This window comes from Pyricularia grisea, chromosome I (assembly GCF_004355905.1).
Source record: "Pyricularia grisea strain NI907 chromosome I, whole genome shotgun sequence".
NCBI classification, from domain to species: domain Eukaryota; kingdom Fungi; phylum Ascomycota; class Sordariomycetes; order Magnaporthales; family Pyriculariaceae; genus Pyricularia; species Pyricularia grisea.
Genome location: NC_044973.1, coordinates 168,908 through 195,874, shown reverse-complemented (window position 1 = coordinate 195,874; position 26,967 = coordinate 168,908). Strand labels below are relative to the sequence as shown.

The following is a 26,967-nucleotide window of genomic DNA, read 5'->3' as shown; positions in this document are numbered from 1 at the left end:
ATCATTAGGAACCCCATCTTTTCTGTTGAAAACAGAACCCAAGCCAAAGAGTCCTTTAGGATAAATGGGGGGGGATTCAACAAATATAAAATCAAACAACGTGCGAAAAGTATGACTACTACGACGTTAATACTTATAAAAATGGTATCGCAGACAAAGCAACATCTTTACAAAGACTCCAACATCTACAAACAGCACAAAATTACATCCTTAATAAGTTCGGAAAAAACCCATACGAGGATCAGACTTCTGAGAATTTTTTGAGCCATTTCTCTCAGCATTGCAATGCCTAAAGAAAAACATACACCTATGACTAAGGATGCGGCCTCTCGCATACAGTCTGCCAACGTTACCCAGTTACATATCACCCACTATTAGCACAGGCAACGTCACCTTCCCTGAGCTTTGTTGTGCCGTTTCTCTCTTCGGTCGTGCTTCCAGTCGTACATAACTCTTGTTCCCAGACACATGCGCGGAAATTCCTGTGCAATAGTGGCCGTTTCATCCATCGTAGCAAGGAATCCAATTTTGGGGTCAAGAGGGTCCGGGTGACCATGCGGCAACGGGCGATCCTTGCTCGTCGTTTTGGGACATACAATCTAGGACGTGGCAGCGGAAGTGGCGCGCCGGTCGCATATTCTCTTGGTCGGGGGCTGGTCAACGGCCGCGAAGGGTAAAATAGAGTCGAGATACGATTCAAGCAAGAGATGCCTAGAAACAATTTAGTGTTCAAATTATTTGAGCAAGCAGGATCGACTTGTATAGTTACCTGTTGGGTGGCCATTTTTGCTTAAGCGGACGCCTGGCGCGGCGAGAATTGGCGATGCGGGGCTTTTTGCGACCCATGTTGCGCGTCGCGTCGGACGGAGTTGCAACGACAGTGCAATTCTATCTGGAATGGTAAGAATCAAGTAGCCCTTTATCGATAAGACTAGGACGACTTTCGATTCGTGATAAGGGTTAGGGTATTGGAAAAAGAATGATTCCTTACGCCTTGAAAGAACGACGACTTTCGATTCGTGATAAGGGTTAGGGTATTGGAAAAAGAATGATTCCTTACGCCTTGAAAGAACGTTCCTGAGTATTTGCACTCCCAAGGGTAAACATTGCTCAAGTCAAAGACTGCGTAAGGTTCGGCCTCAATATGCCGGAAACTTTTTTATTACGTTGAATAATGTCCCTCTTTGAGACCAGACTTTAGCACATAGAAGAAGAACTCACTCCCAGGAGCAAGGATACAAAGAAAAAGCGGAAGTCAGCGGTCTGATACGGGAGCCCAGATGTGGAGCTGGGCAACCTTACACAGGCCGTCCCGACTGAAACCTTCCTCCTTAATCGCTGTAATGCGTATGCACTGGATAATCATTTCGAAGTTAGCAAGCACAACTTGCTACTTGCGTCCTAGTTTCGCGCCGAGGCTGCAAAGAAATAGAATAATCAAGTTTGCGAGGTGACAAAGACAACCCGGCAGGATCTTTTCGTTCTTTTCGCTAGGCATATTGGCAAAGTGCAACTGCTGGACTAGTCCGTCGCCTCTCACAAAAAGTGTCACTCGTCCCTCTTCTATCTCCAAGCCGCTACATCACCTAGCGCTTGACCTTTTTGGATTTGACAAGGGTGTTGATTAGTGAGCCCGGGACCCATTGGACGACGTTATCAGTGTGGTCGATCGCAACGTACAAAAGACTCCGTTCCAAACGTCTGCTGGCTCTCGGCGAGCTGCGCCTCAGTGGCTGTAGAGGAGTAGCCGCACAGCATCAAGGGCTCGCTTTCGAGTTGTTTCCTGAGGGCAGATAGGATGGGGATGGTCAAACGGGTTTCTCTAGGCTCAACCCCGTCAACCTCAGAGGTGTTAGGCATCGTGGAGGACGCAATCCAAGAGTTGAATATGAAGATGGGTGGATATCCAGCGTGCAATTCCCACTCCTGCGTCTTACTCTTAATGGAAGACCAGGGCCTGCCAATGAGCTGCTGGAGATACTAATCACTCTTTTACGATTATAGCATTGAGTGCATTCATTCCTGTCGGGGTAAAGATCACTACCGTCAGTGTGACTTGCACTGAGGTCGTTTCCAAAATTTCACGAGGAAATAGGGAATCAGGTAGTGGTCAATCAATCACTAGTTACGGCCTTCCACCTCGAAGTTATCGTCGTTTGCAAATGCTCGTTTGCGACGAAAACAAATTCGTCCCTGAAATTCGGTTTTGAGCAGGGTGAGACGCACTCGTTTTGCACTTCAATGGCGGGGGTTGAACATACGACCTTAAAGCCTGTGTTTCTACCCCACCACATGGCTTAGGGTGAGGCATTTTTAGCGCTCACATGCTACTGGTTTTTGTGGAGCATATTGTCCCGCCTTTCTTCCAGTTATTTTTAAAGCTGCTCATTTCCCTCCTCAACGTTCATCTCCGGCCCCATTCCCTTGGTGCTTGGAATCCAAATATTCCTGACGTCAAAGCAACCACAGTTTAGGCATTTCAATTGATCTTCGACCTCTTAAAACGACCTTGTCGATACTATGGGAAACATTTGCCAAAACTGTGGAGGGAAAGGGATAAAAGGGGGTTGTCCAAATTGTGGGAAATAAGGAGCTCCAAATCGAAGTAAGCTTTCTACTGAACCCCCATACTTGGAGACATTCTATCTCGGGTCTGACCTCGGGCCTTCAGTCGCATTCTTGGAATCAGATTCCATTTCCAAATTCCAACCAATCCCAATATCTTTCTTCATTGCCTCGACAATTTCTTTTACGTATCGATTTTCCAACTTCAACTGCGGAAACCCCACGAACATCTCTGGCAACCCAAATATAATAGTCAGGGCTACACCAGTTTCGATTTAATGGTGAATACTGGGGTCGAAAAATATGCTAAAAAAGCTATTAATTAGTTAAAAATTACACCGGATTGAAATTCACAGTTTGGTTTACTTACAAACCATCTAACATTCGTTTACTTGGGTAATTTTTGAACGCTAAATGGTCATTCTTGAACAAAAGCGTCTCCCCTCTCGGAGCCCAATCTACTCCATGGGACCCGACAAAATACCGGACGCTTGCATTCGCAATAAGTAAATGTAAACCCAAACAACGATCGCGTTAACCATTGTTATGCCGAAGAAAGATGGGAAGTCGCCCTGTTCCATCATCACTATAATAGAAGCAATGCCCTATTATGTACGGTCCTTCACTGGGCGCAAACCACACCCTGAGAAATTCTTGCAGCTGTGCGCTGGCTAAAATAGAACGAAGGATTCCAAGACCCTGGGCGAAGTTGTTTAAATCCTGGAAAGTCTTCAGGCTTTCAGCGGCAAACCTGCTGTTCCAGTGTAAGTATCCGTCCGTATAAAGTCGGTCCATCATATCGACTAAACCCGAACAGGCCTCATCTCTAATTTGCGTATTGCAGGTAGCTTGTTTATTACAGGCCATTATACTGAGCTCAAAGGGGAAATTCCTAATCATCATTATTGGAGCCCACCCACGGATATTTTTAAAGTTGGGATCCGTTAACAGGGCGGTGGGCTGTCCTTTCGAGCTTGTCGATGGTGGATGCGCATACGGGTGCGCATGGAGTAGGGATGGCGGAATGTCTGTATTTGATGATTAGTCGACCGTCAACTTGTAGTAAATCCATCAGAGCACTTACCATCTGAAGGTACTTTTAGCGACTGGTTTTGAGAGGGACGCTTCCACAACGGGAACTGTGAAATTTCGGTACTTTTTTTGTCGAGCTTTCGTTTCCCCCCTTCGTTAGAGGTCGTACCGAGTATTGTAGCCCATTGAGGTGGGCTTGGCGAATGTTGTCCAAGCTGACTGGGAGGGGACAGCAGGTGGCCAATGGGCGGCAGAAAAGGTGTTTGTCCAGGCGGGCTATAACCATGTGCCGACCAAGCACCCCCCAAAGCTGATAGCTGCCTGAGTCCCGGTAGGCGTAATAACGACGAACCTGCTCCGTCTTGCTGAGAAACCCGGTTTAGCGCCTTTTGAACTTCTTCGGCTAAAATTTGGCAGTCGACGTTCTGTAGTTTGTTAATATGATGTTGTGGTAAGACTGAAAAAGCTGTGAAAAGTATAGATGGGATCGTGTCGATAAATGCCGGCGGCAACGGTAAATCTGTCGTTTCTGGTATCTGACCGGTAGTAAGTTCGCTGATAGGAGGATGATGTTCGACCCTATCCAAAGCCAATGTCAGTCATCTCGTTACAGGCAAGGGTTCATTCGTACTTACAGTCTAATCACCTCCGGTCTAGATGATTGAGATGACGTAGACACAGCTATAACACTTGGATGGAAAGAGGAGAAGGCAGCCCCCAGGGGACGGGCAACGAGAGTTGACCCGTCAAGCATCTTCTCATCGTTGGCATCCCTGTCATCATCGGTCCCGGCGTCCCCCATCTCAACGCTCGGACCAAACCTGCCTATAGCACCTTTGTATGTTGGCTGAGAAGGAGGCAGAGTTAACGATACGGACGACTCTGTGTCGGCTGGCCACGACGATAGAGAGGGTCGCAAGTGTGGTGGGGATCGACTCAAAGTTCGAGCTATGATTGAGTTGTGCGCTGTGGGGCATGCGATCTTAGCAACGTCGAAATCATCGCGCCTGGCATGGGCAGTTACGTCATGGCCCGTTGCGGGGTCTCGGTCCATGGAAGACGTAAGTGCGTGACAGACGGAGACTACCTCCACGCAGGTGTCGTCGTCGCTTTCAACATTGATGATCTTCTCAGCTGCAGTATTGACAACGGCGGATTTGTCATTTGCTGATGTGAGCTCAAGCCGTACTAACTCACGCCATTTTAGTGCGTCGACTGTCCAGTCTAGGCCTGCCCTGTTCTCCACAGCATCAATGAACTTCTGGCGATCCTCGACAATCTGGTAAGCGAACGCAAGATGGAAAACTCCACAGTCTGCGTTGTTGGACTGTTGGGGAATCTTGACATTCCTTTGGTGCACCTCTCCTCGGTATCCGATGTCTTTGAGATACTGCATCCAAAGTGTGAAAGTATCTTCATAAGACCGTGAGGGCGACTCCAAAGAGTCAAGAAAGCAGACAACTCGATCCTCTTGGATCGTATAACCAGTGCCCGAAAACTTGTACATAACCAAAAGATACCAGTGTGAACACTTGTGGATAGGCATCAGGACAAGATCTGACTCTAAAGGATCACCATATTCAGCCTTCCGATCGGGCGACCTAGATTGAAGCAAGTGGCTGTTCAAGAAACAAAATTCATAGCGTCTGGCCAGAATATGTATGCAAGCATTGATTATGGCATCGTTGAGCCATTTGTTTTGGTGAAGTCGGTCCAAGGATAGCATGGCATCCTTCAACCAGGGGTTTGCCGTCAAGGTTGGTGAAGATGGAATCGATTCAGTCGATTCAGTCGAGTTAATTGTGGCGTGACTATCCAGCCTGGGGGACCCCGAAGCTGCCGCTGATAGTGGGCGAAGTGGTGTAAACAATGCGGTGGTAGGATCCCCATCATTCCCTTTTTGTTTCTTCGGTGAAGACTCATGAGAATTGGATCTAGGCCGTTTCCTAACGAGTTCAGACGATGACTTGAAATTTTCAGGCTTCGTTGGCAAACAGGGAGGCATGGTACGATTGACAGCGCCATTGACGCGGCAGTTCGAGGTTGCCGTCAGGGTTTGGGTTGCTTCGTGGTGAAACGAGGAACGCGGCGACAATGCCGGGTTAGGGTCTGTCGAAGGTGATCGCGTTGGATTGTTCGTGACTTCAATTGGGGAGCTGAAGGCAACAGTCGCAGTATGTGACGGCTCCTCTATCATCGCGGTGTCGTCTTTTGAGTAGGCCACCTTAGGCGGTTCGACCATATTTGATTTTGCTTTATGTGAAAACTCTTTTGGGTAGGGCTATGAGAGCTCCGAATTACGAGATTTTGTTGTTGCGAGAGGTGATGACGGTAGCAGCCTATGTGAGATTAACGATGAAGATTGTGTTGTCGGAGGAATTGCAAGATTAGAGATGATACAAGGCGACTCGGCAAATCGCAAGCTTTGTTGGTAAGATCTCGAGGAAGGTGATGATGGTGAAAAGGCAACTGGCAATTTTGAAGCATCATTGTAACCTATATTTTTTACTACCGTATGTGGTACTGAATTAAGTGTGGTTAGAGGCGTGCACTCGTGATGATTGTTATTTTCGCTTATAGATGATCGCGATTGCGAGATTTCCATTAAGCTGTTTGACGATTGCGACGAGGTCTCGTTAGCTGTTAGACCTGGGGCGGCTGAAGACGGACTCGATGCCGGTAATGGAGTCGATGGGATGAGGGTTGACTTGTTGTCCTCGGTAGGGGAAGTATGGTTTGAACACTGGCGCAGCGACGACGGCGATTCTATCGTGAAGTCTATGGCTTCCGGAGTCGTTGGACGGGATGATAGCGATGGCGGTCCCTGGCCGGACGGGGTCGGTGTTACATTGCAGTCGCGTGCAATATTACGCTGGGCTTGAGAAGATAGCTGGGATGCCGACCGCGGGTCAGTCAGCCTCGGAAACCCATCTTGGTCGTTGTTTCCGATAATAAGCTTCGCAGAGTCGTGAAATGTTGATGAAGATAAGGATGATGCCGCAAATCTCCGTCGAACAATTAGCCCATGTTGGTCGAAGCCATAGTCCTTAGATAGTTCTTCAGTCGGTTTATTGACAAACGTAGCGTCCTCCTTCAAAATACACTTGGCATAGGCCAAATCCTGGGGAGAAATCGGATTGCGAGAGTCGCTGACTTTTGACCGCCCGTCATTCCTTTGTATTCTCCTCCGAATAGATGCGTTTAAGATTCCGACCACCTTTGCCCAAGGCTGACGCTGGTTTTTGTGAAATGCAACGACCCGGAGATTCTCACAGTAATCTCTGCATCGTGATACAAAGTTGTAATGAGTGACCACCTCTTTACCCCAAGCTTGTTTAACTTTAATAATTATATTGAGGCGTCTCGAGCCTTCTTTTGCAATTTTGTGAAACTCATTCCACTCCTTGCCATATCTCATGGAAATATGTTTTTGGAACACGGGCGAGTACAATGCAAACAAGCACTCGATAGAACGAAAACTCTGTAGTAATTCGTCCCGTTTTTTTCTGCAGAGTTCAGCCCTTCGTGTTTTATTGTGCTTGTCTAGCGATGACAAGAAGTTCCTATGGCTCTGAACATGGGGTTGACTAAATAGCGGGGTAACCTGCTTGAGGTTCATCGGAAGCTCTGGTGGGTTCATTTCTGCGAATGTTGTGTGAGGAGACTGATTCTAAGTCAGAATTATGGGGATTGAGCCTCAGTTATTATTCTTTGGGGGCATGGGATAACTGAAATACAATGGGTTTAAAATTACATGCTCGCCTCCAGCTTGCACCTCCAATGTGCTATAAAAGTATAGCAGTCAATATTTTAGCACCGAGAAGCTTGCTAAACTGTGACCATGGTACCTTTTGTGAAGAAAGCATAAACTTCTGTTCTGCCCAAAAGGTCAAGTGACCAAGCTGCACGCCCTGCAGCCCAGTCTAGGTTATATACTGTAGTGAGATGCCCACCCCAGCAGGCCGTGACACCTATCATAAACCTAACGAGACTCCTTTTTCGGAGATCATCCTCTTCTGGCAGAAGGTCCGCCATATCCGCGCTTTTCCCCGCCTTAATTTCCCCGTATTTGCTTGGCATTCGCTTAGAATCTGGACGGACCTGCTTTCCCTGGCAAAGCAAACACACAACCAACCAAGCCCACCCCTCGGTATGATGGATCCAGTGGTAAATTGTCAACCACCCTCCAGCGCCAAGGCTACCGGATGCATGCTCGTCACCCGGTGATGCACAAACGAAACGCGATTGAAGACTGTGAATTATTCGTCATTTCTCAACACTCATGTGTCTCATACTCTCACCAGGAGGTTGACTAGGGTGGCTGACTGGGTAAGGAGTAGGGGTTTCATGATGGTTGATAAGAGCCCCTGTACTTTATTCTTTTGGCTCCATTGGCCGGGGGAAGTCCAAAGTGATTTTGAGACCAAAACAGAATTTTGGTAGTAGCAATCACGGTTACCCCGCGATTGGCGATCGCGAGTTTTGATTGCTAACGTTGGGTACCCCCTAACCGCACCCCCCTAACAACCGCACCCCAAAAATAACAACACTTTTATTTTTACCCTCGAACTTCTATTATAAATATCTCCATGAATTTTCTGCTTTTTGCATTACTTTTTTTTAACTTCTTTTCTTTACTTTTCAAAATGAAAAAATATACCGAAAATTAGTTTATTTCCGCTATTAACGACGTTAAAAATGGCGAATCAATTACAAAATCCTCCCGAAAATGGGGTATACCTATGAGCACCCTTCGAGGTCGTCTTAACGGCGCCAAATCTAAAAAACAAATAAAACAATTATTCCAAAAGCTTTTACCGGAACAGGAAAAGCATTTAGCGGATTGGGTGCTTACCCAAACCGCTTTAGGCCTTCCACCAACGTATTAAAAATTACGTTTTTTTGCGGAACGAATCCTTTAGGCCGCCGGAAAGATAAAAGGCCTTGGAAAACGTTAAATAACCCGGTTTTTGGTTCGTTATCCAATCTTTAAAACCCAAAGGCCCCGTCAAATAAAAAACGCCCGGGCTAATGGGGTTATTACGGAAATAATTAAATTTTGGTGGCTTTATATTACCAACCCCGTTATTAACGATATTAAACCGGAAAATCGGTGGAATATGGACGAAACCGGTATAATGGAAGGTAAAGGATTTAATGGTTTGGTATTAGGCTTTAACGGGATCCGGCCGTTACAGCGAAAAGAGCCCGGAACGCGGGGTTGGACGAACATAATCGAATATATATCGGTTACGGGGGCTATTATACCTCTTTTCGTTATATTTAAAAAAAAAAGCGTATAGTAATAATAGTTTTTAACAAATTTGGATATTTTCGATAATTGGTAATTTTATATAACCGAAAACGGGTGGACAAATAACGAAACCGTTATCGAATGGTTAAAAAAAGTGTTTATTTTATATACCCAACCCAATACCCCTGAAAAGCGGTTATTAATTTTCGACGGTTATGGATTATACGTTACGGACGAATTTATGCTTTTTTGCTTCCAAAATAATATTTAATTCCTATATTTACCCCTTTATTCGTCGTACGTTTTTTAACCATTGGATTTATCGGTTTTTGGGCCGTTAAAAAAGGTTTATCGACGTTAATTTGGATTTGTAAACTAATTTTGCTGTTCGACGGTTATTGGAAAACGAAATTTCCTAATTTGCTATTAAAAAGCCAAATTAAAAGTATTTATTGGAAAAATTATCCAATTTGGTTGGCGTACGACGGGGTTATGGCCGGTAAATTTGGCTAAACCGCTTTTAAGCCTTTTTTTATTGGAAAATAGCAACGTAAACGTCGAAAAAGGTAATAATAACGGTTTGCAAAGGGATAAAATACCAAAAAGCCCAATCCAAAAAATTAACGACCCGTTTTTACTTATTTGGAAAACCCCTAAAACGACCCGCGATATTCGGGTTTAATTGCAAAAAATTTCCCAATCCGTAAAAAGTAACGCCACGTTCCGGCTTTTATTTGCAAAAGTTTAAAAAAGTTTTGAAGCCAAGGATATTTTATTAGCTGAAGCCCAGCAAAAAATAAATTTGTTGGAAGCCCAATTGGAGGTAATACGGCCGGCGAAAAGAAGAAGGGTGGTTCCGGATCCAAACGAGCTTTTAGTTAGCAAAAAAAACGTTATTGGATTACAGGAAAGTAACAGGGACATTTTGGAGGATTATAATAATGGAGAAGAGGCTAATAAACAAGAAGAGCTTGAAGATAATTGTATTTTTGTGCGTTCGTAGTTTTATTTTTAAATCGATTTCCGAAACGCGGAATTTTGTTGTTAGATTTTTGGGGGTGCGGTTGTTAGGGGGGTGCGGTTAGGGGGTACCCAACGTTATTCGTAGTTCGCGCCACCATTCGCAACCATGGAAAGCTACCAGAAGCTCGACAAAATCCACACAGCTCGGGTGCGGTACTCGAAGCGGGCTGTGGTTCCTTTCCAGCGTTGCTCCCGACCTTGGCAGTGAATGCAGCTCAAAACATTTGCACTCTACTACTACGAGAAGTTGCGGAAGGACAATGGCGTTCGCCTGGACATCGGAGCCAGTGTGGATGGGAGGCTTTGGGTTATTGAAGTCACTCCAAAAACCGGAAACGGCAATGTAATTTCGGGGAGGCCAAGGACAAACCCTCGGGAACACGTCCTGCCTCTCTCTGGATGAACCCGATCAGCCGCGAGAGCCAAGACCGGTTCATGTAGCCGGTCAGGCCAGATTATTACGTTGGTGGTTGCCTTTGTTTGGCATGGTTCGCCAACGCGGCTGTGCAAATGTTGGATTCTTCTGAAAGGTATCTTTCTCCCAGTGCCGAAAGGCAACAAGCGGCAACACCCCTGAGAGACTGCATGCCCGCCTTCTCAAACTATACATCCCTAAGAAGCAGCTAGGGAGAGAAACCTTGCAAAGTGCAGATCGACGCAAAACGCATCACAGTTGAGTGCCGGAATGCTACGCCGAAGTCAGCCTAAAGGCTCCGTGGAGGTAAAGGCCAATAGGAACGAGTCCGTAACAAAACGCATCCCTGACCAGCATCAACTTTACCTCCAATTCTTCGTTATGGACCCGTAATTCGCAACCAACTTTGTGTTTGATCAAATATGCAGATGGATCAGATACTTCAAAGACAGCGACCTGTTGGTGGTAGGAGATAACGCCAGCGAGCCCGAGTCCTTAAAGTATCCTTGTAATTTGTAAGCGAGGTGCCCAGGCGCTGTAGCTCCTGATAACTCCCCAGTCTAAATCCTTGCAGCAGGCACATTTCATCACGGAGGCCTCCAAATGAGTACATTTGCGGTCACAGGCGGATCTTGACGCATACTGATATGGTCATATTGCTGAAGCTAGCCGGATAGTTGTGCCTATTTGGGGATATTCGCTTACCGCTGCCCACTTACCCATGCCCAGAAATCGCGTCACCGTCGTCAAGCAGCATCGACTTGAAGATAAATCTCAGCGTACAGATCACTTGCAGGCGGCATTGGGTATCCCTTTTCTGCTTGTTGCTTCCTGTAAATAGTTAAGTTAATAAAGGCCTGCGTAGACATATACGGTGACAGGATGTGGTTTTTTTCGCTTAATACCAAAATAAAAGTGCATATTAATTAATCTAATTTTAACAATATGGACCCCACAAATGCCCTTACCAAATTACCATAATTTTTTACAAGCTTTTAAAATTCCTTAATTTTCCATAAGGTTTCCACGTTACAGAAAATATAATATATTACCAACCGTTTTAACCTTTCGGGGACCAGTTTTGTAAAACAAAATTGTACCATTACTATAATATCGTTAAAATTCGTTTCAGGTATTTTGGATTTAATTAAAATTTGGTGGAATTTTTGCAATAATATATCCATTAATCGACCAATCCTATAACGATTTGCCAAAATATATATTCGGCTATGGTAAATAAAGGTATCAACGCCCGGCCCGCCTTTTGTATTAAATATATTTTTTTTGGTAAAAACGGAAAGGTCCATACGTTATAACCGTTTAAAATTATCCTATAGCATTTTTTTGTTTATTTTTCTTTTTATGCCTGTATACGGTATTTCCTTTTTAATAACAGTATCCTTATACCATTAATGGGGTTTCTTCTTTTTGCAACATTTGCACTTTTTGCAACATTTGTTGGATGTTTTGTTGGACGACACGATAAAGCCCCAACTGTCAATCTCAAAAGGCTTGATTAGCCCCTCTTGGTCTGGCTTCAGGACTTCAGGTTTAAACTGCTCAGGTCGGCTGTATTCGCCAGATTGAGCGTCAAACCTGTCTGCTTTGGTAGTATTCGACACCATAAAATGCGCATTTGACGGTAGTTAAAGGCATTTTGCTTGACCAGATAAAAGTTGGAGGTGTAAATTAATTAAAAAGCAGATTTTTTTTTCCGTATATCGGGAGGTAAAATGAAACGCGGATATTCCTATACCTAACCTTACAGCCACATTACGAAGGGCAGAACGGATTAGTTTATATCCTTTTCCAAATTTTATAAACTATTATCTTCAACTCTATGCTGTTTTACAATAGCTTTTCTGCTTTAGAAATATGTACGGGATTTATACGAAACATGTATACAATTGTAGGGGCCTTCGGTTCCGTAATGTTAGCTTTAAAGTCGTTAATAAGATAGTTATAGTGGCGATTCCAGAAACGAGGGGTTTCTCTTGCAATTATCGGCCTGGTCTAAAACCAAAGCTATATATAACACATCCATAATTTCCCGCGCAAAATTCGCAGGACAAAACAACCGAACCTGAGGTCTGCTATACACTCCTTCCGTCCACGACCTTCGTTTCGAAAGGAACAAATGGTTTATAAAAGTTAAACGCTCCAATATACCCTAACGGTATTTAACAAACAACAATTTATGGATACTTAACGCCCACTTTATTTCGTTACGCATCACCATATAACGCTAAACCGTTTTACTACCCCATAGGTAACGTACCACGGTAATGGAAAGACTTTTATATCGTAATAAACGCCCTTTTAGCTGGAATAAATGATTTAAAATGGCTTGGTTATATATATGGTTTTAACTTTCTTTGGTACAAACTCCTTTAACAGGCATTTATTACAGCCGTCGAATAACTAAATGCAGGAATTTTCGATTTATATCGGACTTATTCCTAAAAAAAATAATTTGGGGTGGCGTTCCGGTATTTAATTAGAAAATATTTATCTTATTTTACGCCTAAATAAACAAAATAAAATTATATAACCTTTAAGAAATATTACCGTTTATTATTTTTAAAATACAATATTAAATAAACGAAAAAGCTATAATAATAAACCAAATTTGGGCAAATATATAACGGATTTCTTTGGTAAACGTATCGTAATTTTACAATTTTTACATAACCGCGTTGGCGAACCATAAAAAATATTACGTAACAATTAACTTTTTAAATTTCTACGCCCGTTAGGTTATAGGCTTAATTCGATACGGATAAATAATATGCAAAATAAGCCGGGTTCCGAAAAAAATCTTATATACAATTATTACAAATCCCGGTCGTATATTGGCCTTACAATTACCGAAAAACGAATTCGGACACGTTATTAATTATAATTAAAAAAAAAATAATATAATTTATTTTTTGTTTATTATATTTCGGGTAACGTTAAAGCCCCCAAAATTAATTAACCAAATAAATATTTTAACCCTAATTCCGAAAGTACCAATAGCCCGCCACCATTTCGTATCCAAACCAATTCCCGTTATATATATTATTAAAAATAAATAACGTAATCCTACCCACCGAATACGCCTTCCACGGTAGGATTAGCTCCTATATTATATATTATAATTGGTTAATTCGGATTTTTATTTTTTATTCGTAAACCCGTATATAAAGCTTCCAAACGTTCGATTTCCGGGAAAATGCTATTTTTAAAGCGATAATTGTACCCGCCGTCGCATTTTTCAAATATATCCAAACCTCGCAATATATTTGGCTTTCGTAATTTATATTTTTTACCATATTTTTTAAAAGAATTATTATATTTTTCCGCTTATTAAGATTTTAATTAACAAATTAATATTTTAAATTGGTATACAGTTTATTTTATATTGGTAAAATTAACGTTATTAAATGGTTTGGGATGGTCGGGCTACAACCAGTTATAAAGTATTTGTTTGATTATTACGCCAAATAATATAGAGTTATAATCGTCTATATAATCCGTATTATTTTTGGCCAATTTTTAAATAAAATCCCGTAAAATATTATAAATAAATAGGTTTTTGGAAATTATTAGTATTTGTCTTTCCATCTTTTCAAATTATTTTCCGGCTATTATCGAAATATTTGCTAAAACTTTTATTATAAAACGGAAAACAAAACAAATAAAATAAACAATAGCCGAAAATACTTTTAAATAAAAGTTTTAAAAGATTTAAAAAATTTTTATCATGTAGGTATATTGGATTTAACATAATACAAATATAAAGTTCTTAATTATTAAATATATTATTTAAAAGCCGATCCACGTCGCAATTTCCGTTATTTTTATTATTAATATTATTAATACAGGACCGAACCGTCGTTTATAATGCGGTTAATTACGTCGTATCGCATCGTAGGATTTTCGGCTACAAAATACGTAATATAGTCCGAAAAACCTTGGAAATTACCTTTCCCCTAACGTATAAACAACGTTTAATATTAAATAAATGGCCAATTATAAAACCCAACCATAATGGATAGGAAAATAATAAAATAACCAATAACGAAAACGAATATTATATTAATTTATATTGGGGTTTAAATTTATCGTAATTGGGATTTAATAGCGACGGTATTTAAAAAATTCAAAAAATACAAACCCCTTTCCGGCGTTAAAACGGGCCGTTTAGGGTCGGTTGCCAATAGGAACGGGTCCGGTTTAAATTTATCGGGGCCCTATTTCGACCCCGCCTAATGCAAATTACCCCAAAATCCTTTATAATTTACAATTATTCCAAACGGTAATTTGTACAAATTAATTTTAATTTTAATTATTATTTATTAAGATTTTTAATTGTAAATAACGATAAATAACGATAAAAATTTTTTTCGGTATAATCGGCCTAATTTTGCTTATTACCCCTTTCCAAACCCCTATTTTTAGCCTTGGTTTTATATTTTTAATTTTGTGCCATTAATTGTCCCTGTTTTTAATCGATTTGCTGTTAAATAGCGAATATGGGTACCAATAACGGAAACGGCGAATATCCCCTTCCAAATTCCGCGCCTTCGTTTTTTTTTTTTACAATTTTATTAGTACTTTAATAAAAATGTGGCAGGAATTTACAAATATGGTTTAAATTAATAAAAAAAGGGCATATAATCTCCCGGGTATATTACCGTTTATTACCTTTAGGTATTGGGTAAATATATAACGAATAATACCTTTTAAAAAAATCCAACCTTTGTATAATCGTATTGGCGAACCACGCCAAACAAAGGTATTAATAACCTAATTTGGTTTAAAAGGTTTTATAACCCAAATTACCATTTTAATAATATAAATAGCCAAAAAAATCGTAATATTTATTCCAAATCGGATATAACCCGTAAAACGTATCGGAATTAAAACCATAATATGGAATTTGGTTAAAAATCCAATTTTATATTTCCGGTACCTATATTGGCTTTACTATAATTTTTTTTGGATAGGAAGGCTAACCCCAGGGTAAGGCACGATAGGTTTATTACCGGAAATAAAGGCTTTAATTGGTTCGTTTCGTATTTAAGGCGATAAACGGCCCCCTAAATTCGAATAAAATAATAAAAATAATATAAAATTAAATTTGGTAATTGCTTTTTACCTAATTTCGCGTTTATTTATTTTAATTATATTAAAATATCAAATATAAACAATTATTTAATACGAAAATTTAAAAAGGGAAATATGGGATAAAAATACAAACCGGGGTCGGAACCGCGAAAAAAAAAACATATTGGCAGGATGTTAATAATTAAATAAAAATAATAATTCTGGATTTTTTGGCGACGTTTTAAATAAATTCGTTTGCTTAACAAAAATATCGTTATAATCCCTTTAGGAAATGTTAAAAATATATTGGTAAACGTATGCCAGGGAAAAATTATACGGCTAATTAAATATATTAACTGGAAGCGTAATTTTATTTCGTATAAAAGTTAGAATTAAGTTGGTAATCCAATATGCTATAAAAATATAGTAATTAAAGATTTAATACCGAAAAGTTTGTTAAATTTTAACTATGGTACTTTTAGGTAACCTGCTTTTTCCTACGGAAATATATACAATCCGTCGTACATATTTCCAAGCCCTAAATATTAAAGCTAATTTAATTTAATATTCTATTTCGAATAGGGATAATAAAACGGGTAAAGCAAGGCCTTTTATAACGTGTAAATGGGCATAAATATATTTTAATTAATTAAATATAGGGATGGTTATTTCAAATTATTTTTTTAAAAGGCTCCCTGGAAAAAAAGGCCAATAAAAACGAGGTTATTATATAACGCGCCCCTTTAGGAAAGCTAATATTAATTTCACCCCCGAAATATTTCTACAAAGGTTATTAATTTTTTGGCGATATATTATAATGGTATAGGTTGGAAAAAACGATATAATTCGCCAACGAGGCCTCCAATTCGAAAAACGAAATAAAAATATAGCTAAATTTGCAAATTAATATTGCCTTACCCGCTTTAAGTATCCCCGTTCGGTTATATATAAATATTTCCATTATCTTTGGCAAAATTATCCTAAAAACGTTCCTAATTTATAAAAATGCCTTTCGTACCCCCGCGAAGCTATATAATCTTTATTTTAATATAATTATCCCTAAATATATTATTATTTTTTATTAATAATTTTTAAATTAAATATATACAAATTTATATACGAAATTTTCAAATGCGAATATTATTTAAAATGGATTTAAATTTATACCGAAAATAAAAAAAGGTAATATTAATTAAAAAATATTATTTTAACCAAATTAAATTATTAGTACGAAATTTCCAATTGCGACCGCGAGCAAAATTAGGACCGTCGCGAAGGTCCAGGTAAAAATAAACCAGTTTCCGAAAGCCGTATAAATTCCACTAATATTACCCAAGAAATCGTATTAACGGTAATTTTACCGACGGTATTATCGACATATTTAACATTGGACGGAATAACGACGAATAAACAAAAAATGGAAATATTATATCGAATATATTACCTTTTATAATAGGTAAAAGGAGTTTTGGTATTTCGGCCCAACCATTATTAGATTAAAAATAAAAACAATTCGTATATTATATTTAGCGAATTTCGGTATAATAAAAAAGGGGCAATAATATTAAAAATGCTTCGGCGGCCTTTGGGCGGTTTAATAAAAATTCAGTTCGCTACTAAGAATTAAATTGCCTGCTTGCTTCAATTCCTGGTAGGTTATAACTGGTTACGTAATTACAAATCCCGCCCCAACGAAAAACAATCCCTAAAATAAACGTACAATAAAATATATTTAATAAATTCGGAAAATTGTCGATAAATTCGATTAAACTTTATTTAAATATAAATATAATTAAACAAATATATTTAAAAATATAAAAACGGAAAACGATATAGTAATAGTAAAAAACGCCTTTTAGGGTAATGTTAATTCCATTAAGGATTTTATTCCGAATTAATAATAAAAAAGCAAACAGGTATAAAAAATTTAATCGAGCAGGATTTGAAAAATAACTACCAATCGTTAAACCTGGTTTTTATAAAATGTAACGATAATTCGGAATGGCCTTTCTAACCATATAATTTCCCATTAAATTCCTTACTGGAACGCGTATAATATTGTTTTTAAAAAGTTCCTTAACCACCCGTTATATCCAAAAGGCCCCTAAAATTACAATGTTTTTTATTTTGTAAAATTAATTCGTAATTGTAATCGATTATCGCCTAATATTTCCTTTGTAAATCGCCTTTGGCAATTCGTTAATATCCGGTAAATAATACCATTTTCGTAGCACCAAGGACAAATAATCCAAAGGAAAAAAATATATAACAAATTTACGTTACCAACTTCCCGCCAACCGCCAAAATTATCACGTTATAACAATGGAATTTGCTTGCGGAATATAATAAAGCTATCCTATCGATATTGGGAAGGGGGGATGTTATACGCAAGGACTCGTACATACAATTAATAGGCCAAATATTTAATATCCTATATACCAAATAAAAATGTAAATTGCTTTGGTTTGGCACGAATAATTTTTTATATTAAGGTAATAGGGACGCATATCCAATTTTTAATTCGTTTACGCGAACGAATTTTAAAAAAGCCGGAATTTTACCAAAACTTTGCGTTATACCAATACGGCGACCGGAATCCTTTATTAAATTAATACGTTTGCCCCCTTTTACTATTTATATTGGTACTTTAATAATAAAACGTAATATTGTTCGAAACGGCCCATTAGTCCGAAAATATTAAATAATAGCCACAAATTTCCGACGGTGGTAATACCTCGCATAATATAATAATAATTGTCGATTTTTCTATTATTATACTTTTCGTTAATCACCAAAAAAAATATAATTCGTTTTGCGCCATCGCCAAAAAAACCGTTACCAGCGCGGTTTATTTTTAGCAAAAATAAATAGCCGGAAAACGCAATTGATAATAACGAAAAAAATTAGCGAAAGCCCGACAACCGAGTTGAAGTTAGAAAACCCAAAAACAATCACAAATTCGAAGAATTCGACCCTACACCTTTAGTACGAGTTGTTGGGTTCACCCCGGGATCGCGTAAGACTCCGCCCTCATCCTCCAACTTCAACCGGCAAAAAGCTCTAACGCAAAGCAGTAAGTCTCGATTGCATATGTGTTCCTTTTGTAAGCGAGCTTTTTAGACTAAGCCATCCACATTATAGGTTATTTTCCACAAGATCTTGCTCGTGAACCGATCGCAGAGTACTGGGGCTGGAATTTGCGGTAATTAAACGACAGCGGCAAAGCAGCTCGAGTGGCGACTTTCTACCGCTACAGACTACGAGCCTGTGCCAGTCGCGGCCGGCGGCGCAATTCCCAAGTGTGAAAACCCCGCCGCAGCCAGCTGCAATTAAAAGTTGTTCAGTCTGCCTCACCAACTGTGGCGAAAATATGTCCAGCATCACCTACTTGATGTTACGACCAGACAGTTGGGCCGGTACCAGGAGGGCCAGGTAGGGTCGCACCCCTCCTAACGACACTCGATCAAGAAAACACCGACCGGCAGGAAAAAGGATTACATAAGGACCTAGTCACGTAACATCACGTAACCGCCAAAAAGTGATCTTGGGTGATCTGTAAAACCTCGATTGGGAATCACAGATCAAACAGATCAAGGGAGAGCACGTTTGGAACATTGACTATATAAGACACGTTCATTACCATGTAGATAGATTTAGTTCTAGGATTGCTTAACAGCAACCAACCTCGTTATACAATCGATCATAACTTCACCCCAGTCATTGAAAACCCTAGTTGTCCAGTTCAGACGCTCAGTTGCTTCAACCCACTGTACTTTACCCTAAGAACAGGTTACCCGATACCTTGATCGTAACACTTGAGAACTACGGGTCCAATAGACCTTGGGGCAGGCGTGTCTAGGTAATATTGTAGTCGGAAAACTGTCGGTCCAGAGGTGGTGTTTATTTCGTAGATAGAACGATTTCTTACCAATAATATAGTAAGCCATATGAGGCATGACCGCCGATAAACTAGCAAGGTTTTGTATAAAAGTTGGTTACCCAAAACAGATATCTGTGCGCCGTCGCAGGCTGTCTCCACACCCAGTCATAATCGCCGCATACGCCAAAACTAAACAACTAGCTCAGTTGCCCTCGGACAGAATCTGTATAATACATGGAGACTTGGACAACGTCCAACTCATTGTTCGAACAGCTATTATCTGACGACGTGACTTGGCAGGCCAGTCGAGAACAAATCGCGATATTTCCCTCCTCGCGCCCAAGATATACCAAGCCTGGAAGACTAGAGAGTAACGTTGCGTACCCCCTGTTCGGCACCCCCCCTGTTCGGCACCCTGAAAATCTAACAACGAAATGCCTACTTTTATAAGCTGATTTAAATATAAAATTATCAACGGACAAAAATACAATCGTTTTCACGCTTCTCCGGTTCATTAACCTCTTCTTCATCAGCTAAAGGTTCCAAATTTTCTATATCCTTTTCCTGCAATCCAATAATGTTCTGTTTGTTAACCAAAAGCTCGTTTGGATCCGGAACCACCCTCCTCCTTTTAACCGGCCGTATTGCCTCCAGTTGTGCTTCCAATAAGCTGATTTTTTGCTGGGCGCTAGCCAAAAGGGTATCTTTAGCTTCGAAGCTTTTTTGGACTTTTGCAAATAAAAGACGTGAAGTAGCGTTGGTTTTGTTGGATTGGGAAAGTTTTTGCAGTTGAAATCGGACATCTCGGGTCGTTTTAAGGGTTTTCCAAATAAGTAAAGACGGGTCGTTAATTTTTTGGGCTGGGCTTTCCGGTGTTTTATCCCTTTGCAAACCGTTGTTTTTATCTTTTATAACGTTGGCATTGCTATTTTCTAACAAAAAAGGGCTTAAAAGTGGTTTAACCAAGTTTACCGGCCATAACCCCGTTGTACGCCAACCAGATTGAATGGTTTTTGCTATAAATGCTTTTAATCTGGCTTTTCGATAATAAAGTAGGAAATTTCGTTTTCCAATAATTGTTAAACAGCAAAATTGGCTAACAAATCCAAGTTAACGTCGATAAGCTTCTTTTAACGGCCCAAAAACCGATAGATCCAATGGTTGGAGAACGTGTAACGAATAAAGGGGTAAATATAGGAGTTGAATATTGTTTTGCAAGCAAAAAAGCATAAATTCGTCCGTTATATGTGATCCATGGCCATCCAAAACTAATAACCGCTTTTCAGGGGTTAAAGGTTGGGTATACGGAATAAACACTTTTTTTAACCATTCGATAGCCGTTTCGTTATTTGTCCACCCGTTTTCGGTTGCGTGAAATTTCCAATTATCGAAAAGGCTTAAATCCGTCGGAAACCATTGTTGTTGTACGTTTTTTCCCTTAAATATAACAAGGGGAGGGAGGGCAACGCCCGTAGCCGATATACATTCGATTATAATCGTCCAACCCCGCGTTCCGGGCTTTTTCCGTTGCAACGGCCGGATCCCGTTAAGCCCTAATACCAGGCCGTTAGATCCTTTACCTTCCATTATACCGGTTTCGTCCATATTCCAACGGTTTTCCGGTTTAATAGCGTTAATAACCGGGTTCGTAATATAAAGCCACCAAGATTTAATTACCTCCGTAGTAGCGCCATTAACCCGGGCGTTATCTATTCGACGGGGCCTTTGGGTCTTAAGGATTGGATAACGAGCCAAAAAACGAGTTATCCAACGTTTTCCAAGGCCTTTTGTCTCTCCGGCGGCTTGAAGAATTCGTTCGGCAAAAAAGCGTAATTCTTGATGCGTTGGCGGAAGCCCTAAAGCTGTTTGGGTAAGTACCCAATCAGCCAAATGCTTTTCCTGTTCCGTAGAAAGCCTTTGAAAAGGGCTTTGTGCTTTTTTATAAGCTTGAGAACCTTTAAGTCGACTTTGAAGTGTAGACCTAGGTATTCCCCATTTTCGGGAGGTTTTTGCAATTGGATTGCCATTATTGACGTCGTTAATTGCAGATATAAGCTGTTTTTCAGTATATTGCTTCATTGGAAAATGGAGAATCAAGATTAGAAAAAAGTAAATCCAAAAGTGAAAGATTCATCGAGATATTTATAATAGAAGTTGGAGGATAAAAATAAAAGTGTTGTTATTTTTGGGTGCCGAACAGGGGGGGTGCCGAACAGGGGGTACGCAACGTTAACCCAAAGGTTAAAAAGTCTTTTAAAGGATACGTAATAATTTTGTTTAAAGTACCATTAATTAGAGAGTAGCCAAGCAGACCACGAGAACCATTTCGACTACAAAAGCAGAGCTATACGCCCTATCTAAGGCAGTTAAAAAGACTATAGCATTTAAACAGATCTTCCGTAATATACGTCTAAATTTAGGTTAGCTATAGGAACTTTACTACCACAATAAGCAAACTATTCGCCTGGTGGTCGATAAGAACTCACGAATTAATACTAGCCTACGCCATGTAGATATACAGAATATGTAGCTAAAACAGGAGCACGCGCAAGAAAGCTTTACAATCACCTACCTGGAGTCTAAACTTATACCTGTAAACGGACTTATAAAACCACTTTCCCTAAGTAAATTCGAGCACTTCAGGGCGCTCCTAAATCTATACGACGTATAACACGAGGTGCAGGGAGGTTTACAAACACGGTAAAGAACATGGCGATAGGACAACGCAACGCTTTATTTTGTACAAAAAAAAGCAAAATAAAACAAAAACCCTTAATTTGGGCAAAAGCCCGCCCGCATATTATATTAACTATTGGCCGGCGCCAACGCCGCCAGGGAACGATATAAAATAAATGCCCGTGATAGGACGACAGGCACGCCAAACGCCCCAATGACGGGCTTTGGCGCAGGCGTTTTTTTCGGCTGGAAAACTGCCAATTCCTTCGCTTGGGATTCGGTCCAATCCCGGAAATGGTATGTGACCACGTTCCCAAGGAATTGAACCTCCTTAGCAAAGGCACGCGGTAAACAAAGGAGCGTATGGCCCAACTCACCCGCGGCGCGCTTAAGGGGTCCCCCAGTTGGGAGAGAGAGGCAGGTATACCCGCCCCGGCAATTCCAGCAACGCGCGCCCGGCTAATCCGCGCAATAACCGGTCGCAATTCCGGCCAAAAACGCCCTCGTACACCCGAAGTATATAACCTAACGGGGAATAAAGCCGTCAGGCCGTATACGACGGGGACGAAATGGACGCGACTAAATATAGCATACTAGTGTTAAAAACGCCTAAAAATAAGAAAGGAACGTAAAAAAATTTACAAAGCGTTTAAAATAACCTTCACCTTTTTCCTCCCTTTTCCTTTTTTTCGACTGGGTTTACATAACCAATTAGCGGATTGGATACGCAAAAGGGGTATTAAACACTTACGGTAACGCCAGCTATAACGCCAGCGGTGGCGGCGGCGGCGGCGGTTTTAGCCTATTTTATGGTATTAGCAATACCATATAAAAATCCCAGGTTAAAAGACATTACCAAACGAAATTCGGTTTGGAAGGCGGCCAACGCCCGCGCCAAAGCCAAGCGTTCGGCGGTATCGGCACGCCTACAATAAATTAACCAAATTCGCTAAAATATTACAAAAAATAGGGGATTAAATATTCACAAAATAAAACGGGCCGAAGCCCGTTCCGCCCGGCTCCCGTTAATGGGTATAAAAAACGACATTATATATAGGCGGAATTAGCAAGCTTTTATCCAACGTACAGCGTACCGCGCGGCGCGCCGCACAGGCAAAAGTTTATAAACCTACTTTTTTTATTATTACTATTATTGTAAAGCTATATAAGTTACATTATTAGCACGCACGTAGGCCGATAAAAGCAGGGCAATATTTACAATTTGGTTGGTATAGTATAAGGTTAAATTCAAGGTTAAGATTTATAAATTAGAAAAGCTAGCGGAATATATAAACGACGTACGCCTATTACGATTTTGCGGCAATCTATTGTCTCTATTTACACAATAGGGGGCACAATATTACGGATTCGTGGCCATTGTATGGGTTTTACCGCCCGCATTTCAATACAGTGGTAGAATCCAAATGTGGTACGTTTTGCACCGCTATAGCTATTCAATATCATTTTTTTTTTGTTCTTTAGATAAATATACGTATTTAAAATACGGCGTTGAAGTGCTGTATTTGGGGCTATGTAGCAGTTAAATCCCAATAAGGTATTGGCAGTTAACTGGGGGTTATGTTGCATTAGATAATTAGATAGATCTTGTTATCACATGATAACAAGCTCTGAGTCAGCGTTAGGAGCACGATAAAAGCTCCGCCACGTGCTCTAGCACAGATAGCACCACCTACACCAATACATGGCTCTCCTACCCACTAAATCTGGCTATACGTATACGTTAATGTACGTCAAAAGGCGAAATGGACTTCGCCAAATTTCGTAATTAACATTTTTAATAACGGTGGTATGGATCTGTGACTTATGTGGCTTGGTAGATTCCGATTGTACCTGGCAGGTACCCAGACGTAAGGCCAAAAATTGGGAAGCGCCAAAACAGGCCTTACTGTAATTCTTTTAAAACCCAAATTCGCCGCGTAACGCCCATTCCTGCTTTCGTTTTATCGTTCTGTTTTGTCCATTTTCTGCTACAATAGACACGACGGTCCCAAACCAGCTACAACTATAGCCCCGCAATTGGACGCCGCACAACGTCTACTAATCTAAAACCTGTTTTCCAAAAAATCTAAAAACCAGCTTATAGCCTCGCAAACCTCCTGCTTTTTACGAACCATTTAAAAATGTACCTCGTAAAACCAAATTCCGGATTAATTATTTGCAAAACACGTCGTATCGGTAGGCGTTATTACATGTTAAAACGTAAATGTTACGGATAAGGGTAAAAAATTAATTAATACGAACTAATTTGTAAATATCCATTAGCGAAATGTTAAATAAAAAAATGGACGAAGGCACCTGACCCTGAAACAAAACGTATTAAAGGTTCCGTCGTTATAAGTTTATAATTACGAATAAAGATTTATTACGACCAGAGGGTTAAGCCGGAAATTATTAGGGCGACCAGGTAGGGTTCCACATCTCCTAACGACGCCCAAAGGAAATACCGCCGGCAGGATTAAAATAACGTTAAACTAGTTATACGTAATTATACCTAACCGATAAAAATATTAATATAATAACCAGTGGAATTTAAATTACGAATAACAAATTAAAATGATTAAAAAACATTAAAATTTAAAAATAGTTTATAAAGGATATATTCATTATTATATAAATGGATTAACTTTTGGGATTGTTAAACAGTAATTTATTTCCAATTAATTTCAATATTTATTTCAGGCCGATTATAATTAAGCCCCAGATATTAAAAACTCCAATTACCAGTTAAACGTTCGGTTACTTTAACCTACAATACCCTAACCCTTAAAAACAGGTTCCCCCGATACCTGGATCGTAACCCTATTCCCATACATTTTAACGTCCGCGAAAACTTTAAAGGCAAATCTAGTAAAATTGTAAAATATATAGGAAATATTTAACTAAGTAAATTAAAATTAAAAACTTTTATAATACCATTTCCATATAGCGTATATGGCAGTTTAATAATATATATCCAATAGGCACTTTTACGTTATATAATTTTAGCTTTCCTTTTTCTATTTACCCTACTTGCCAGCAAAACGCTATTATCGACCAAAATTTACATAATTTCTTCGTAACCTTTTAATAAAGCGGCTTGGAAAACGTTACCGTACCCGCCGCCCTAAATATTAACATCCGTATTTTTATCGACCAAAATTTGTATAATCTTTTTATAACCTTCCAATAAAACGGCTTGGAAAACGTAGCCGTATAAACCGCTTTAAATATTAACGTCCGTATTTTTATCGACCAAAATTTACATAATTTTTTTATAGCCTTATAATAAAGCGGTTTGGAAAACGTGGCCGTATTCGCCGCCCTAAATATCGATATCCGTACCTTTATCGACCAAAATCTATATAATTTTTTTATAATTTTTTAATAAAGCGATTTAAAAAACGTTACCGTATAAACCGCCCTAAATATTAACGTCCGTACCCCTATCGACCAAAATTTATATAATCTTTTTATAATTTCGTAATAAAGCGGTTTGGAAAACGTGGCCGTACCGGCCGCCCCGAATATTAACGTCCGTACCCTTATCGACCAAAATTTACATAATCTTTTTATAGCTTTAATATAAAACGGTATAAATAACGGTGCTATATTCGCCGCCCTAAATATCGACGTCCGTACCCCTATCGACCAGAATCTGTATAATCTTTTTATAGCCTTTTAATAAAGCGGCTTGGAAAGCGTTGCCGTACCGGCCGCCCCGAATATTAACGTCCGCACCGTTATTTAACACCTTTTCCACAGCGCAAAATACGTTTCCCCGAGCCATATAATAAAGTAAAAGCTTTATAACCCTTTTAAAACTGTTAAAATCTCTTTTATCCCATGGTCTATCGGGATTGTAAAGGCTAAAACAAATTTAATAATATTTTTCACTTTAAACAAATTTCCAAATAAGATTCCTAATTCCGCCTATATTTGGTCCAAATTGAATAACGTGGCCCATCCAATATCGTACAACGTACTATACTAAGGGCCAATTTTATAATTTTACCGTTATAAGGTCGTAATTTAGGTCCAACAGATATGCCAAGTAGACTTCCGCCATATATTGCCTAGTAAGCCTTTTTTTAAAATGTAACGATATATTGTTTTCCAATCGATCCGATATAAAATATTCCTTTATTAAAAAATATGCAAGCTGTAATTTTTTTTTTGTATTTCCGTTCTCGTCGGTTTTACTTATAACAATTACCAAGCTCGAATAGTATATAAAAATCTTATTTGGCTCGGGCATTCTATTATTTGCGTTAAATTTTGGCTTTTCTTTTATATCGACGGCGTTTATATTAACGGCCTTTTTAAATAATAATGGTCGTTCGGAAAACGTAAAAAATTGTAAAAGCTTTGTCGCGTTATATTCGAAATCTAACGGGATTTTGCTTAAAATACGTACGTATATTTCGTCTAACGTACTTAATAGCGTTTTAAATACCGTTCGAAAACTAATAAAATCGGGACAATTTTCCAAAAAGTCGAATTGGTACGAAACCCATCGAAACCTGCATTCTAATTTAATAAAATTTTGGAAAAATAAGGTAAAAATTTATTTTTATATTCTATTGGCTTTTTTTATTAAATAATTTTCGATTTTTTACTAAATATCCTTTCGTTTTTACCATCGTTTTAATTTTTCGCGATATTTTACCCTTTTATAAATATACGCGCAAATATTTTTTACGACCAAATCGTTTTATATAGGTATTCGATGGTTTACAAATTTATTTAAAATTAATTCGATATTTCGTTTTGGACGATTCGTAAATAGAAAGTAAATATTTGTTCGTAAACCTTTTAAAAATTCTTTAATCTAAAATAATAACTTTTTATTTTTTATACCTTTTTTTGTTTGGTATTCGTCGAATGCGTCCAATATAATTTAAAATTCGCCATTATATTAAGCCATTTTTTCCAAAGTTTCGTTTAATAAATTAATAATAGGTATTCGCGACCCGTTTTCGTAAAAGGAATAAAATAAATGTAAATACCCCTGGTAAACGTTTGGGTTTTTTT

The 26,967-nt window shown here is 39.4% G+C and overlaps 7 protein-coding genes across 7 annotated transcripts; 2 read left to right on the top strand and 5 right to left on the bottom strand.

The window, feature by feature from the left end:
• Positions 1-599: 599 nt before the first annotated feature.
• On the bottom strand, positions 600-846 carry PgNI_05154 (uncharacterized protein; the record flags this gene model as incomplete). Its single annotated transcript, XM_031125191.1, has 2 exons — positions 600-711; positions 770-846. 2 exons carry the CDS (start codon positions 844-846, stop codon positions 600-602), a joined length of 189 nt encoding a protein of 62 aa, XP_030982542.1.
• Positions 847-1,255: 409 nt separating this feature from the next.
• On the bottom strand, positions 1,256-1,860 carry PgNI_05153 (uncharacterized protein; the record flags this gene model as incomplete). The annotated part of the gene is made up of 2 exons (XM_031125190.1): positions 1,256-1,354; positions 1,681-1,860. 2 exons carry the CDS (start codon positions 1,858-1,860, stop codon positions 1,256-1,258), a joined length of 279 nt encoding a protein of 92 aa, XP_030982536.1.
• A 1,163-nt stretch (positions 1,861-3,023) lies between these two features.
• Positions 3,024-5,839, bottom strand: PgNI_05152 (uncharacterized protein; the record flags this gene model as incomplete). The annotated part of the gene is made up of 6 exons (XM_031125189.1): positions 3,024-3,151; positions 3,192-3,593; positions 3,650-3,704; positions 3,767-3,816; positions 3,950-4,176; positions 4,269-5,839. The coding sequence occupies 6 exons, from the start codon at positions 5,837-5,839 to the stop codon at positions 3,024-3,026; spliced, it is 2,433 nt and encodes an 810-aa protein (XP_030982531.1).
• A 209-nt stretch (positions 5,840-6,048) lies between these two features.
• PgNI_05151 (uncharacterized protein) lies at positions 6,049-6,479 on the top strand (the record flags this gene model as incomplete). Its single annotated transcript, XM_031125188.1, has 2 exons — positions 6,049-6,054; positions 6,207-6,479. The coding sequence occupies 2 exons, from the start codon at positions 6,049-6,051 to the stop codon at positions 6,477-6,479; spliced, it is 279 nt and encodes a 92-aa protein (XP_030982540.1).
• An 11,808-nt stretch (positions 6,480-18,287) lies between these two features.
• On the top strand, positions 18,288-18,713 carry PgNI_05150 (uncharacterized protein; the record flags this gene model as incomplete). Its single annotated transcript, XM_031125187.1, has 2 exons — positions 18,288-18,453; positions 18,598-18,713. Coding segments are annotated over 2 exons (282 nt in total), but the record flags the coding sequence as incomplete, so codon positions are not given.
• A 6,604-nt stretch (positions 18,714-25,317) lies between these two features.
• On the bottom strand, positions 25,318-25,488 carry PgNI_05149 (uncharacterized protein; the record flags this gene model as incomplete). The annotated part of the gene is made up of 1 exon (XM_031125186.1): positions 25,318-25,488. A coding segment is annotated over one exon (171 nt), but the record flags the coding sequence as incomplete, so codon positions are not given.
• A 67-nt stretch (positions 25,489-25,555) lies between these two features.
• Positions 25,556-25,723, bottom strand: PgNI_05148 (uncharacterized protein; the record flags this gene model as incomplete). Its single annotated transcript, XM_031125185.1, has 1 exon — positions 25,556-25,723. One exon carries the CDS (start codon positions 25,721-25,723, stop codon positions 25,556-25,558), a length of 168 nt encoding a protein of 55 aa, XP_030982535.1.
• Between the last annotated feature and the right edge of the window lie 1,244 nt (positions 25,724-26,967).